The sequence below is a fragment of the Terrapene carolina genome, unplaced genomic scaffold, assembly GCF_002925995.2.
Source record: "Terrapene carolina triunguis isolate 2854851 unplaced genomic scaffold, T_m_triunguis-2.0 Scaffold391, whole genome shotgun sequence".
In the NCBI taxonomy this organism is placed as follows: domain Eukaryota; kingdom Metazoa; phylum Chordata; order Testudines; family Emydidae; genus Terrapene; species Terrapene triunguis.
This window is the reverse complement of record NW_020664742.1, coordinates 1,506,782-1,520,186: the sequence shown is the minus strand read 5'-3', so window position 1 is coordinate 1,520,186 and position 13,405 is coordinate 1,506,782. Positions and strand designations below refer to the sequence as shown.

The 13,405-nt window shown below is 45.1% G+C and overlaps 1 protein-coding gene across 2 annotated transcripts in view; it reads left to right on the top strand.

Annotated features, from left to right (window-relative positions):
• The first annotated feature begins 877 nt into the window (after positions 1-877).
• POFUT2 (protein O-fucosyltransferase 2) overlaps positions 878-13,405 on the top strand; it is a 30,095-nt gene continuing 17,567 nt past the window's right edge. The window contains exons 1-2 of one of the 2 annotated variants that reach the window (XM_024201216.3): positions 878-963; positions 11,401-11,511. Coding sequence is in view for 1 of the 2 variants with exons in the window: in XM_024201214.3 (XP_024056982.1) it covers positions 5,996-6,027 (32 nt within the window). In the remaining variant the exon portion in view is untranslated. Of the gene's footprint in view, positions 964-5,911; positions 6,028-11,400; positions 11,512-13,405 lie in introns of those variants that run through there. The other variant, XM_024201214.3, reaches the window with a different exon arrangement.

Genomic DNA, 13,405 nt, shown 5'->3' with positions numbered 1-13,405 from the left:
CGGGCCCCGAGGCGCCCCTGCGCCGGTCCCGCCGGGCGAGCTGCGGGCGCCTCAGCAGAGCAGGCCACGCCCGGAGGATTTGGGCGGCTAGTTTTGGGCGCCCGTTTGCCTAAAGCGCGGCTGCGAGCGCCTGGCAGGGCTGGGGTGTCGCTGCCGGGGGTGGTGCTACAGCCCGGCATCAAAGCCATTTTCTATGGCGAGAGCAAGGCTGGCTGGAGCAACTGGGAACAGTGCGAGGTGCAGCGAGCCAGTCTTCCTTGGCTGGGGAGAGCCGACTTCCTGCCACCTCCCTGTTCACCCCTCCTGTCATCCAGCACACCTGGGCAGCAGCTCGGGCTCCCAATCGCCTTGCTGCACAATCTCCTGAGGCAAATGCCCCCATGAATCTTTTGCTTGATACTTGCGCACTCGCCTTGGTCATGACACCGCTTTGTGCCGTGCAGCTCTGATTCAGGTTTGTTAATGACCTTCGATTCCTTGCCCCCTTACTGAGGTGAGCTGAGGACATTTTCACTTTGTTTCTATCTGAGGCAGTGTATTGCAGCCTTCTACAGATATTGCCCAAACTACCCTTTCTTTTGCCCTGGAGGTAAGGAGTCATAAGAGAGAAATGGGGAGCCTAGTAAAGTGATTCCAAAATAGCGACAGATAAGTTCTCTGTGTAAATGCTTGAAGCCTCCCCAAAGTGATTCTAGTTTCTCACTCTCTCCAGGTATCTTTTGTATGATGTAAATCCTCCTGAAGGGTTCAATCTACGCAGAGATGTCTATATTCGTGTTGCCTCTCTTCTAAAGACCTTGCTGAAAAGTGAAGCTTGGGTATTGGTCCTGCCTCCTTGGGGACGTCTTTATCACTGGCAGAGTCCTGACATTCATCAGGTCCGAATCCCTTGGTCTGAGTTCTTTGATCTTCCAAGCCTCAATAAAAACATCCCTGTTATTGAGTATGAGCAGTTTCTTGAAGGTAAAGTACATTTATTCTACTACCTGTGAGGGGTTAATAAATCTTTGATGTGTTTCCTTCACAGGTTTTTCTGTTTATGAATCCATTAGTACAAGGTGTGTACGGTATTACTTTTTGTGCTACTCTAAAGAGGAGTTTTGAAATCTTTGCTCAATGATTGAGCAAGTTGTGTAAGTTTCTTCTCAGATGCTTATATTTGACAGTAGGAAAACTTACTTCTAACAAGTTACCATGTGTCATTGCAAAGAAAGATCTGTTTCTAACCCAAAGAGCACTGTTAGTGTAACTGCACTTCAGGGGTGGCTCTATGTATTTTGCTGCCCCAAGCACGGCAGTCTGGCAGCCTTCAGCGGCGCGCCTGCGGGACGTCCGCTGGTAACACGGATTCTGCAGCATGCCTGCGGGAGGTCTGCCGGTCCCGCGTCTTCAGTGTACCCGCCGCCGAAGCCGCGGGACCGGCGGACCTCCCACAGGCATGCTGCTGAAGGCTGCCTGACTGCCTCCCTCACAGCGACCGGCAGGCTGCCCCCTGCAGCTTGCCACCCCAGGCACGCACTTGGAGCGCTGGTGCCTGGAGCCGCCCCTGCTGCACTTCTGTCAGTTTAGTATCCTCAAGCTAGTCACCATGAAACTAATCTGAGAAATGAGAAGAAAATTTGAATTAAACAGGAGTACCTGTGTTATATAGAGTATAGGGCCAAGGAAGGCCGGAGAGAAGAAAACTGACAATCTTGTTATCGCCTTATTCAGAAGTGGTGACTTTCAACAGACACAGTATGTTCAGAACCTGATTTTCCTCTCTTTCTAAAATGTAACTACAGAGAAGCTCATATGACCAAAACAGGTCATTGTGTGTGTTTGAGTCTGTTCTAATTTACACTGGGGGCCAGAACAATGGCCAGGTAGGTGATTCGGGATGAAGGGAGCACAAAGGGGCGCTGTGTGCCCCTGCCCGAGCTATTTGTAAAACATGAAAATATCTTGTGCTTTCATTCACTTTGAGTGAAATTGACTCCATCTGCCTAAATCCCAGGTAATCTTGTTCTGTGTGGAGGGGTTGGTGCAATTCACGCTCTCTTCCCAACTCAGGTTCAGTGTGTTATGCTGCTGAACAAGCCTCCATTCCCCAGGGGGGAATTGAAGGTGAAGGGTCTTGGTCTTTCCAAGTGGCATAGTAGAGTTTTGTTTCTCTCATCATCATTATTAAGGATGGCTTTCTAAGATATACTGGAATAAGCATATTTTCATTTCAGTCCGGTAGGTGTGCTTTGGTTGACACGGTGATGGGAAGTGTTAAAGCTTGAGAGTTTGTGACAGAGTGAAAAGAACGAGGAGTACTTGTGGCACCTTAGAGACTAACAGATTTATTTGGGCATAAGCTTTCGTGGGCTAAAACCCACTTCATCAGATGCATGGAGTGGAAAATACAGTAGGAAGATGTATATATAGATAGATATATACACACACGCACACACACAGAGAACATGAAAATGGGGGTTGCCTTACCAACTCTAATGAGACAAATCAATTAAGGTGGGCTATTATCAGCAGGAGAAAAAAAACTTTTGTAGTGATAATCATGATGGCCCATTTCAAACAGTTGACAAGGTGTGAGTAACATAGCGGGGAGAAATTAGCATGGGGAAATAGTTTTTAGTTTGTGTAATGACCCATCCACTCCCAGTCTTTATTCAAGCCTAATTTAATGGTGTCCAGTTTGCAAATTAATTCCAGTTCTGCAGTTTCTCACTGGAGTCTGTTTTTGAAGGTTTTTTGTTGAAGAATTGCGACTTTTAGGTCTGTAATTGAGTGTCCAGGGAGGTTGAAGTGTTCTCCGACTGGTTTTTGAACGTTATAATTCTTGATGTCTGATTTGTGTCCATTTATTATTTTGCGTAGAGACTGTCCGGTTTGGCCAATGTACATGGCAAAGGGGCATTGCTGGCACATGATGGCATATATCACATTGGTAGATGTGCAGGTGAACGAGCCCCTGATGGTGTGGCTGATGTGATTAGGTCCTATGATGGTGTCCCTTGAATAGATATGTGGACAGAGTTGGCAATGGGCTTTGTTGCAAGGATAGGTTCCTGGGTTAGTGTTTTTGTTGTGTGGTGCGTGGTTGCTGGTGAGTATTTGCTTCAGGCTGTGGGGCTGTCTGTAAGCGAGGACTGGCCTAGGGTGACCAGATGTCCCGATTTTATAGGGACAGTCCCGATTTTTGGGTCTTTTTCTTATATAGGCTCCTATTACCCCCACCCCCGTCCCGATTTTTCACATTTGCTGTCTGGTCACCCTAGACTGGCCTGTCTCCCAAGGTCTGTGAGAGTGAGGGATCGTCCTTCGGGATAGGTTGTAGATCCTTGATGACGCGCTGGAGAGGTTTTAGTTGGGGGCTGAAGATGATGGCTAGTGGCGTTCTATTACTTTCTTTGTTGGGCCTGTCCTGTAGTAGGTGACTTCTGGGTACTCTTCTGGCTCTGTCAATCTGTTTCTTCACTTCAGCAGGTGGGTCTTGTAGTTTTAAGAACGCTTGATAGAGATCTTGTAGGTGTTTGTCTCTGTCTGAGGGATTGGAGCAAATGCGGTTGTATCTTAGAGCTTGGCTGTAAACAATGGATAGTGTGATGTGGTCTGGATGGAAGCTGGAGGCATGTAGGTACGTATAGCGGTCAGTAGGTTTCCAGTACAGGGTGGTGTTTATGTGATCATCGCTTATTAGCACTGAAGTGTCCAGGAAGTGGATCTCTTGTGTGGATTGGTCCAGGCTGAGGTTGATGGTGGGATGGAAATGGTTGAAATCCTGGTGGAATTCCTCAAGGGCTTCTTTTCCATGGGTCCAGATGATGATGATGTCATCAATGTAGCGCAAGTAGAGTAGGGGCGTTAGGGGATGAGAGCTGAGGAAGCGTTGTTCTAAGTCAGCCATAAAAATGTTGGCATACTGTGGGGCCATGCGGGTACCCATAGCAGTGCCGCTGACTGGAAGGTATACATGTTCCCAAATGTGAAATAGTTGTGGGTGAGGACAAAGTTCAGCCACCAGGTGCAGTGACTGTTGTAGGGTCAGAGTGAACGCGATAGATGAAGTTAGGGGTGATGATACCGAGGCAAAAGTGTAATAACTTTATGCTATAATGAAGCTGATTGGACTCTTCCTTCAGGTAGGCATTACCTGAATAAAACCTCTCAGGAGGCTTTCTCCACTGTGGCACACAGCGTACAATAGATCCTCAGTCCCACCACATAACTTGCCTTTCAATTTTTGTGCTATTTTCTAGACACGTGTTATTTTAATGTGATTTCAGTAAAAGTCACAGTGTTCATTGGTTTTAATTTTTGTGTTTTACCTTCGTTGCTTGTGATTTTTTTTTTTTTTTTTTGGTCACTTCTTTGGAAATGTCTTTCCCTACTGTCGCTATCTTTATGCAGTTGAGAGGAAAAAGGTATACTCTTTCTTGCTCAAAACAAGTCCGCTCCATCATTGTCATGATACTCGTAGGTATTGGGTCTTGTTTTGTGCTCACTCTGCTGCCTTTTCAGTAAAGCTAAATAACATACAGCAATAAATCATTGTAAGTAGATATGAAAATGTCCTATTAGATCTAGTTGATGCCTTTGCAAGGGCAGAGGACAGTTGTCTGTCCCCTTCTGGATTCTAAGTGTCTATATAATTAACAAACCCACCACAAGTGCTGATGAATTGCCTTTTGGCTGAGTTCAGTCTTACTGACAATCTACCCTCCACGAAGTTATAACAATTTCAAGGAAGGTCAAATTTCAGGCCCTGGCAAAATTGAGTGTCTTACAGTAATTAAGTCAAATATTTTTATAAGTACGTGAAGAGATGTTAATGAACATATATAATTCCAGGTATGAATTAGGATCCTCATCCTCTGTGCCCAAGCCTAAATAGTTTTAAATATTTTTTTTAAAATGCTGTAGTAAAAGCAATTACAGACTGACTTTATCACATTGGTTTGAAAAAACAAGACCACTCTTTAACTGTAAAAGCCCAGAAGACATCTGAAAGATTAAACTTTAATTGTTTTACACTCCTAATTAAAACATAGCCAAATTTCCCTGAACTTCGTAGTACAATGTAATAGCCCTTAGGACTTTAAACACGTGAAAATGGCAGGGCTGGCAATTTTCTTATATTTAAAGAGTGATCAGGACTCAGACTCCAGACTTTGGCATGAGAAGACAAGGGCTTGTGGGGAGTGGGTGGAGAAGGAGAGAGAAAAATATTAAAGGTAAGAGCAAAGGGATGGAAGAGGCCAACTCTGAAAATGTTCATATTTTATAATAAAGCTTTAGGAAAAAATAAGCCTGTTTACCTGGTAGCAGCTGTACTTACTCCTAGTACAGTACTAGAGCCCATCCAGTGCCTGTGGAAGCTAAAGGAGAGATTCTTATTGACTTCAGGGAGAGTTGGACAAGGCCCCTTCTGAGAAAACTCACTGAGCTGGCCTTTGGGAGCAGCCCTGTTGCAAACAGCATGGCCAGCCTGCGCTCAGTTCTCACATGCGTGCTCTGAAGACCATCTCTTAGGTGAATGACATGCCGGTCTTCTTCTGGGAGTCCCATTGTGCTTGTTTTTTAAAAAAAATATGGATGCACAGAAGAGACTTTGTGGCCAGTTCATCCCTAGAGTAAATCCATTTTCCTCAGTGGAGTTACAACAAAGATGAATTTGGCCCTCCATAGTCAAGGTTGTATGGAGACTGTCAGTGTAAGTTATATTTTCTACCCACACCCACACTCCTAAATTTTGATGGGAAAGGGCAATTTGTGTGAAAGCTTGTGTGGCTAAAGTAGATTAGGAAGAAGACTTTTTACCTGAGAACTTGGAAACTGGAAGCATAAATCAAGTACACTTACATGCTGATAGTTACTTCTCTTTGCTTCCTATTCAGAGTCAGGTGGACCCTTTATAGACCAGGTATATGTCCTACAAAGCTATGCAGAAGGATGGAAAGAAGGAACTTGGGAAGAGAAAATAGATGAGAGGCCATGCATTGATCAGCTCATGTACTCAAAAGACAAACACGAATACTACAGGTAATATTTTACAAGATATGTGACTCCTTCATTTTCCCATTTAGTTCAGTCAATGAGACATTTGCCTTCCTTCCACATGCAGTCTGGTTTGTTTATTGAACTTGCTCATGAGTATCTGGGTGCTTGAGGCTGATTTTGCTACATTTTTAAAGAGCACTGAAGCTGTTGTTTTGGTTAGGGGAAGGGATGGTAGGAGACAGCATAAAGTAGTACAATAGTGGTGGCAGGATGAAAATTTATATTTCCTACAGGTTTTATAAGGACACCTAGGAAAATCAGTACAGCAGTCTTCTTATTGCTGCCATATTAGTTGATTGTGTTTTTTCTTTCCCCTGCTTTTCAGGGGGAAAACACTTTGAACAGGTGAGGCTGACCCTGGAAAAGGCACTTTGGAAATATATTTTTCTAGCACAGTTCAATCTAGTTCTTGATTGAAAGCAATGTGTTATTGCTCTTGACACCCTCTAGAAGAATCTCAAGGGGCAAGGTCTGTGCTCAGTTGTTTAATTCTGTTTTGAGTTTTGTTTTTTTTTCTCTCCCAAGGAGTTCAGTCACAAATTTAGTTAACACATTTGTTTTTTTCATGAGCATCATCAGCATGGAAGCGTGTCCTCTGAAATGGTGGCTGAAGCATGAAGGGGCATACGAATGTTTAGCATATCTGGCACATAAATACCTTGCAACGCCGGCTACAAAAGTGCCGCGCGAATGCCTATTCTCACTTTCAGGTGACGTAAATAAGAAGCAGGCAGCAGTATCTCCCACAAATGTAAACAAACTTGTTTATCTTAGCGATTGGCTGAACAAGAAGTGGGATTGAGTGGACTTCTAGGCTCTAAAGTTTTACATTGTTTTGTTTTTGAGTGCAGTTATGTAACAAAAAATTTACATTCGTAAGTTGCACTTTCACGACAAAGAGATTGCACTACAATACTTGTATGAGGTGAATTGAAAAATACTTTATTTTATCATTTTTACAGTGCAAATATTTATAATAAAAATAATATAAAGTGAGCACTGTACACTTTGTATTTTGTGTTGTAATAGAAATCAATATATTTGAAAATGTAGAAAAACATAAAAATTTTATAAATTTCAATTGGTATTCTATGATTTAACAGAGAGATTAATCGCGATTAATTTTTTTGAGTTAATCGCGTGAGTTAACTGCGATGTACTATCACTATTTGTCATATTTTCAGTATGAGCTATTTATCCCTCTGGATTATATCAAGTATATATTGTGACATCTGTATATGACAAACAGTACTTTTGATTACAAACTCCAAGCAAGATGGGATCTCTCTGTTTCTGTCAAATTCTGTAAAAAGTTCTAGTTGTGCAATTCCTGAATTGTTTTCCTGTCATATATTTCAGATCTCATTAATTAAGGATCTGTTTTTATCGTTAAACCTGATTTCTACTTATAACAAGTAAAGTCCTGGAGGGTTCTCATAGTCCTGAAGCATCACTATGACACCACTTGTCATCAGCCTAGATGCTCCTGGAGAAGTTAAGATTCAGGAGTTGAGAGAGAACACCTTATTCCCTCTGGGAGTCTAGTCACTAGGAAAGGTAGCTGTGCAGTTACTAATAAAGGGGCTTACAGATAAAAGGCGATCTAGGTTGTCAGGAGGAAGGCCTCTCCATTTTCCCCAGAAAACACAGGAAGTCTACTAGGACAGATCTGAAATCAAGCCCTTTACTGTACGCTCGTTTTCTTGTGTATACTATGCCTGTTATGTGAGTAGCAGGTATCCAGCCCTGCGGCCTAGAGATGAGCATCTGAGTCTATTTTCCTTTGGCTCTGTGTGGTACATAATAATCTGCAAGTGTCTCTTTCAGTGACAGCAGAGGTGCCTCTGGTGGTTTGTGTCGGGGAGGGGTGCTAGGACTGCGACTTGAACTGGGGGCTTCCCCAACTCCTTGTTACAAAACTAGATTGAAACCTGAAAAAAATGAATTATGGAAACTTCCACCCGTTAGCTACCACTCTCTTACCTTGGTGGCTTTTTGAGATGCCGAGTCACTGGTCATTGGGATGAGTTCCACTCAGTACTGTCCGTCAGCCAACTTGCAAACAAAAGGCCTTGTGCTAGTCATTGAGCCATCCTCTGCCACTGCCGTAGTCACAAAAGAACCGCTGCATATGATTATTGTTTAGAAATCAGTCTAGACTGTGAACAGAGTAACATGATGGAATGCAACTGAGTTAAGTCCAAAGCAGAATGTGAAGAGTTACAAAGTGATCTCATAGGCAGATGAAATTAAATGCTGATAAATGCAAAGCAATACACATTGGAAAACATAATCCCAACTCTACCTACAAAATGATGGGGTCTAAATTAGCTGTTACCACTCAAGAAAGAGATCTTCCATGTTTGAAGAGAAGATTAAAGGACTAGAGACCCAAGTATCAATCCTGCGTTGCATCAGAGAAAATGAAGATTTTTCTGGATAGAAGTCAGCGTTTGGTACTGCAGGCACAGCATACTGAAGAATCAGAGAGGGGAGTGCAGAACGGGGAAGAAAATTGGCAGCATGTGACCTCCAGAAGAAGAAAGGTGAGAACCCATGTACCCCCAATGCAGATTGAGCTAAGCAACAGTTTTCAGGCTCTCTGCACAGGTACTATGTCAGAGAATGGTTTGGAAGAGTCGTCAGAGGGAAGGGATCAGAAGGAGACCCCATCGGCAGGAAGGCATGGGATGCATTTTCCTAGGGATGGGGGTTCCACGACCGTCAATGCTAAGAGGAGGAGACGGGTGGTGGTGGTCGGGGACTCACTCCTAAGGGGGATGGAGTCATCCATCTGTTATCCATACCGGGAAACTTGAGAAGTGTGCTGCTTGCCTGGAGCTAGAATTCAGGATGTGACGGAGTGTCTGCCAAGACTGATAAAGCCCCCAGACCACTACCCCTTCCTACTTCTCCACATGGGCACCAATGATACTGCCCAGAATGACCTTGAGTGGGTCACTGCACACTACGTGGCTCTGGGAAGAAGGATAAAGGAGTTTGAGGTGCAAGTCGTGTTCTCATCCATCCTCCCTGTTGAAGGAAAAGGCCCAGGTAGGGACTATCGCATTGTGGAGGTAAATGTGTGGTTGCGCAGGTGGTATCGGAGAGAGCGCTTTGGATTCTTCGACCATGGGATGTTGTTCCAGGAAGAAGGATTGCTAGGAAGAGATGGAATCCACCTAACGAAGAGAGGGAAGAGCATCTTCGCAGGCAGGCTTGCTAACCTAGTGAGGAGGGCTTTAAACTAGGTTCGCTGGGGGATGGTGACCTAAGCCCGGAGGTAAGTGGGGAAGTGGGATCACCCTGACATCTGCTGGGAGAGCAATACAGCAGTGCACAGACAATCCAGGAAGTTTTTGGAGAGTGTTGAGGACAACTTCCTGATGCAAGTGCTGGAGGAACCAGCTAGGGGCCGTGCTCCTTGACCTGCTACTCACAAACAGGGAAGAATTAGTAGGGGAAGCAAAAGTGGATGGGAACCTAGGAGGCAGTGACCATGAGATGGTCGAGTTCAGGATTCTGACACAAGGAAGAAAGGAGAGCAGCAGAATATGGACTCTGGACTTCAGAAAAGCAGAACTGATGGGCAGGATCCCCTAGGAGGCCAATATGAGGGGGAAAGGAGTCCAGGAGAGCTGGCTGTATTTTAAAGAAGTCTTATTGAGGTTGCAGGAACAAACCATCCCGATGTGCAGAAAGAATAGCAAATATGGCAGGCGACCAGCTTGGCTTAACAGAGAAATCTTCGGGGGTTGTGGGGACTATAGCCACCCCAACATTTGCTTCAGTCCCCCTGCAGCAGCCGCCACTTTCCGGCTGCCCACCTCTGAAGGCAGAGCGGAGAGAGCAGCAGCAGCTGCTGGCTGGGCTTCCAGCTCTGAAGGTAGCAGCACTAGCAACAGTACAGGAGTAAGGCCAGGCAGGGGGCCGGGGTGCCTGAGAACAGTGCCTGGCCTGTGTCTGTGCCTGCCAGGGCATGCTGCCCATCGCACGTGGAGGGTCTGGGGCTCACCACAGCTACCCAAACTCACCCTCTCCAGCCTGGGCTCCTGGGCCCCGCCTCTGTGATTACTGCTTCCCCCTCCCTACTGGCTGCGAGCAATCGAAGGGCGGCAGGGAGCTCAGGAGCAGCCGTAGCCCTGGCCGGTGACTGGGGGGGAGAGGAGGAGGGTGGCCGGAACTTACCTGAGGAGGCGCAGCGGGTGGGGCCACAAAGAGGGGCAGGGCCTCGTGTGCACCTCCCCGATTTTCTGTCTAGCCCACCTCAGCCCCCGGACTGGGAAGAGGCTGCGGCCGCCTCTGTTAGGAACAATTAGGAAAAGCATAGATAATAAGACAGAAAATATCATCATGCCGCTATATAAACCCATAGTACTCCCATATCTTGAATACTGTGTGCAGTTTGGTCTCCCCATCTCTAGGAAGATGTATATTAACTACAGAGAAGGGTAATAAAAACGATTAAGGGTATGAACAGCTTCCATATGAAGAGAGAGTAAAAAGACAGGGTCTTTTCTGCTTGGAAAAGAGACAGCTAATGGGGGGCTATGATAGTGGTCCATAAAATCATGACTGGTGTGGAAAAGGTGAATAAGGAAGTGATATTTACCCCTTCACATAACACAAGAACCAGGATGAAATTAATAGGCAGCAGATTTAAAATCAAATGAAGTACTTCACACAACGCACAGTCAACCTGTGGAACTTGTCACCAGAGGATGTTGTGAAGGGCAAAACTATAACCGGGTTCAAAAAAGAATTAGATAAGTTCATTGGGGATAGGTCCATCAATGGCTATTAACCAAAATGGTCAGGGATGCAACTCCATGCACTGCGTGCCCCTGAACCTCTGACTGCCAGATGCTGGGCCTGAACAATGGAATGGATCACTTGATAATTTCCCTGGTCTGTTCATTCCCTTTGAAGCATCTGGCATTGGCCACAGATGGAAGAGATGGACCACTTGGCTGTTCTTATGCTCTAATGAGTTAGAGATGCTTTTGTTTAGTTTGTTGGAGAAATTACCAACTTACTTTCATATAAAACCTGGTAACTTTAGCTCTACAAATAGTTACTTTTGATCAGGAAAAAAGTTGTTCCATTTTTTCACTTGATTTTTTTTTAACCCCAATAATAACAAAATATACTCTGAAAATCAAGAGATCTAAATCAATCATTATTGCGTACAGATTATAAAGATATTATGTTTTTTTAAGGAGTAGATGTCCATTTTTGTTGAGACCAAAGACTGTTTTTTCCTCTAGGATGTGCTGCTAACTAATCTTACTGTACACAGCAAATTCATCTTAAAATGGTGATCTATTAATTGGAGACTTTTTTACTGTCTTACAGGGGATGGTTCTGGGGTTATGAGGAAACACGGGGCCTAAATGTCTCTTGTCTGTCTGTCCAAGGATCAGCCTCTATCATAGCTCCTGTTCTTTTGAAAAACACTTCAGCACGGTGAGTTGCCTCTATGTTATTTTTGTGTGTGTTCAAAAACCTGTCTACACACTAGGAGAAAGGTGGCCACAGCTTCTGGCATGTTACACTATGATGGGATCTCCTCACTGGAGAAGTATAGTTCATTAGAAGTGTTATAAAATGTCTGGCATCAGACAGGAGGATGAGGTAGAGGAGGCTTTCTTCGGACAACTAACAGAAGTTTCCACATCACAGGCCCAAGTTCTCGTGGCGGACTTCAATCACCTGACATCTGCTGGGAGAGCAATACAGCAGTGCACAGACAATCCAGGAAGTTTTTTGACAGTGTTGGGGACAGCTTCCTGGTGCAAGTGCTGGAGGAACCAACTAGGGGCCGTGTGCCTCTTGACCTGCTGCTCACAAACAGAAGAATTGGTAGGGGAAGTAGACATTGGTGGCAACCTGGGCAGCAGTGACCATGAGATGGTCGAGTTCAGGATCCTGACAAAAGGAAGAAAATTGAGCAGCAGAATACAGACCCTGGACTTCAGAAAAGCAGAACTGATGGGCAGGATCCCCTAGGAGGCCAATATGAGGGGGAAAGAAGTGCAGGAGAGCTGGCTGTATTTTAAAGAAGCCTTATTGAGGGCTCAGGAACAAACCATCCCAATGTGCAGAAAGAATAGCAAATATGGCAGGCGACCAGCCTGGCTTAACAGAGAAATCTTCAGGGAGCGTAAACACAAAAAGGAAGCTTACAAGAAGTGGAAACTTGGACAGACAACTAGGGAGGAGTATAAAAATATTGCTTGAGCATGCCGGGGTGTAATCAGGAAGGCCAAAGCACAATTGGAATTGCAGCTAGCAAGGGATGTGAAGGGTAACAAGAAGGGTTTCTACAGGTATGTTAGCAACAAGAAAAAGGTCAGGGAAAGTGTGGGACCCTTACTGAATAGGGGAGGCAGCCTAATGAGAGATGATGTGGAAATAGCTGAAGTGCTCAATGCTTTTTTAGGTCTCGGCCTTCACAGACAAGGTCAGCTCCCAGACTGCTGCACTGGGCAGTACAATATGGGGAGGAGGTGAGCAGCCCTCGGTGGTGAAAGAACAGGTTAACAACTATTTAGAAAAGCTGGACATACACAAGTCCATGGGGCTGGATGCAATGCTTCCGAGGGTGCTGAAGGAGTTGGCTGATGTGATTGGCTGATTGGGAGTTGGCCAATTGGTGATTGGGGGAGGTCCCACATGATTGGAAAAAGGCAAATATAGTGCCCATCTTTAAAAAAGAAAAAAAAGAATCCGGGGAACTACAGACCTGTCAGCCTCACCTCAGTCCCTGGAAAAATCATGGAGCAGGTCCCCAAGGGCTCCATCTTGAAGCACTTGGAGGAGAGGAAGATGATCAGGAACAGTCAACATGGATTCACCAAGGGCAAGTCATGCCTGACCAACCTGATTGCCTTCTATGATGAGATAACTGGCTCTGTGGATATGGGGAAAGCAGTGGACATGATATATCTTGACTTTAGCAAAGCTTTTGATACCGTCTCCCACAGTATTCTTGCCACCATGTTAAAGAAGTATGGATTGGATGAATGGACAATAAGGTTTATAGAAATCTGGCTAGATCGTCGGGCTTAACGGGTAGTGATCAACGGCTCAATGTCTAGTTGGCAGCCAGTATCAAGGGAGTGCCCTAGGGGTCAGACCTGGGCCGGTTTTGTTCAATATCTTCATTAATGATCTGGATGATGGGATGGATTGCACCTTCAGCAAGTTTGCGGATGACACTAAGCTGCGGGGAGAGGTAGATATGCTGGAGGGTAGGGATAGGGTCCAGAGGGACCTAGACAAATTGGAGGATTGGGCTAAAAGAAATCTGATGAGGTTCAGTAAGGATAAGTGCAGAGTCCTGCACTTAGGACGGAAG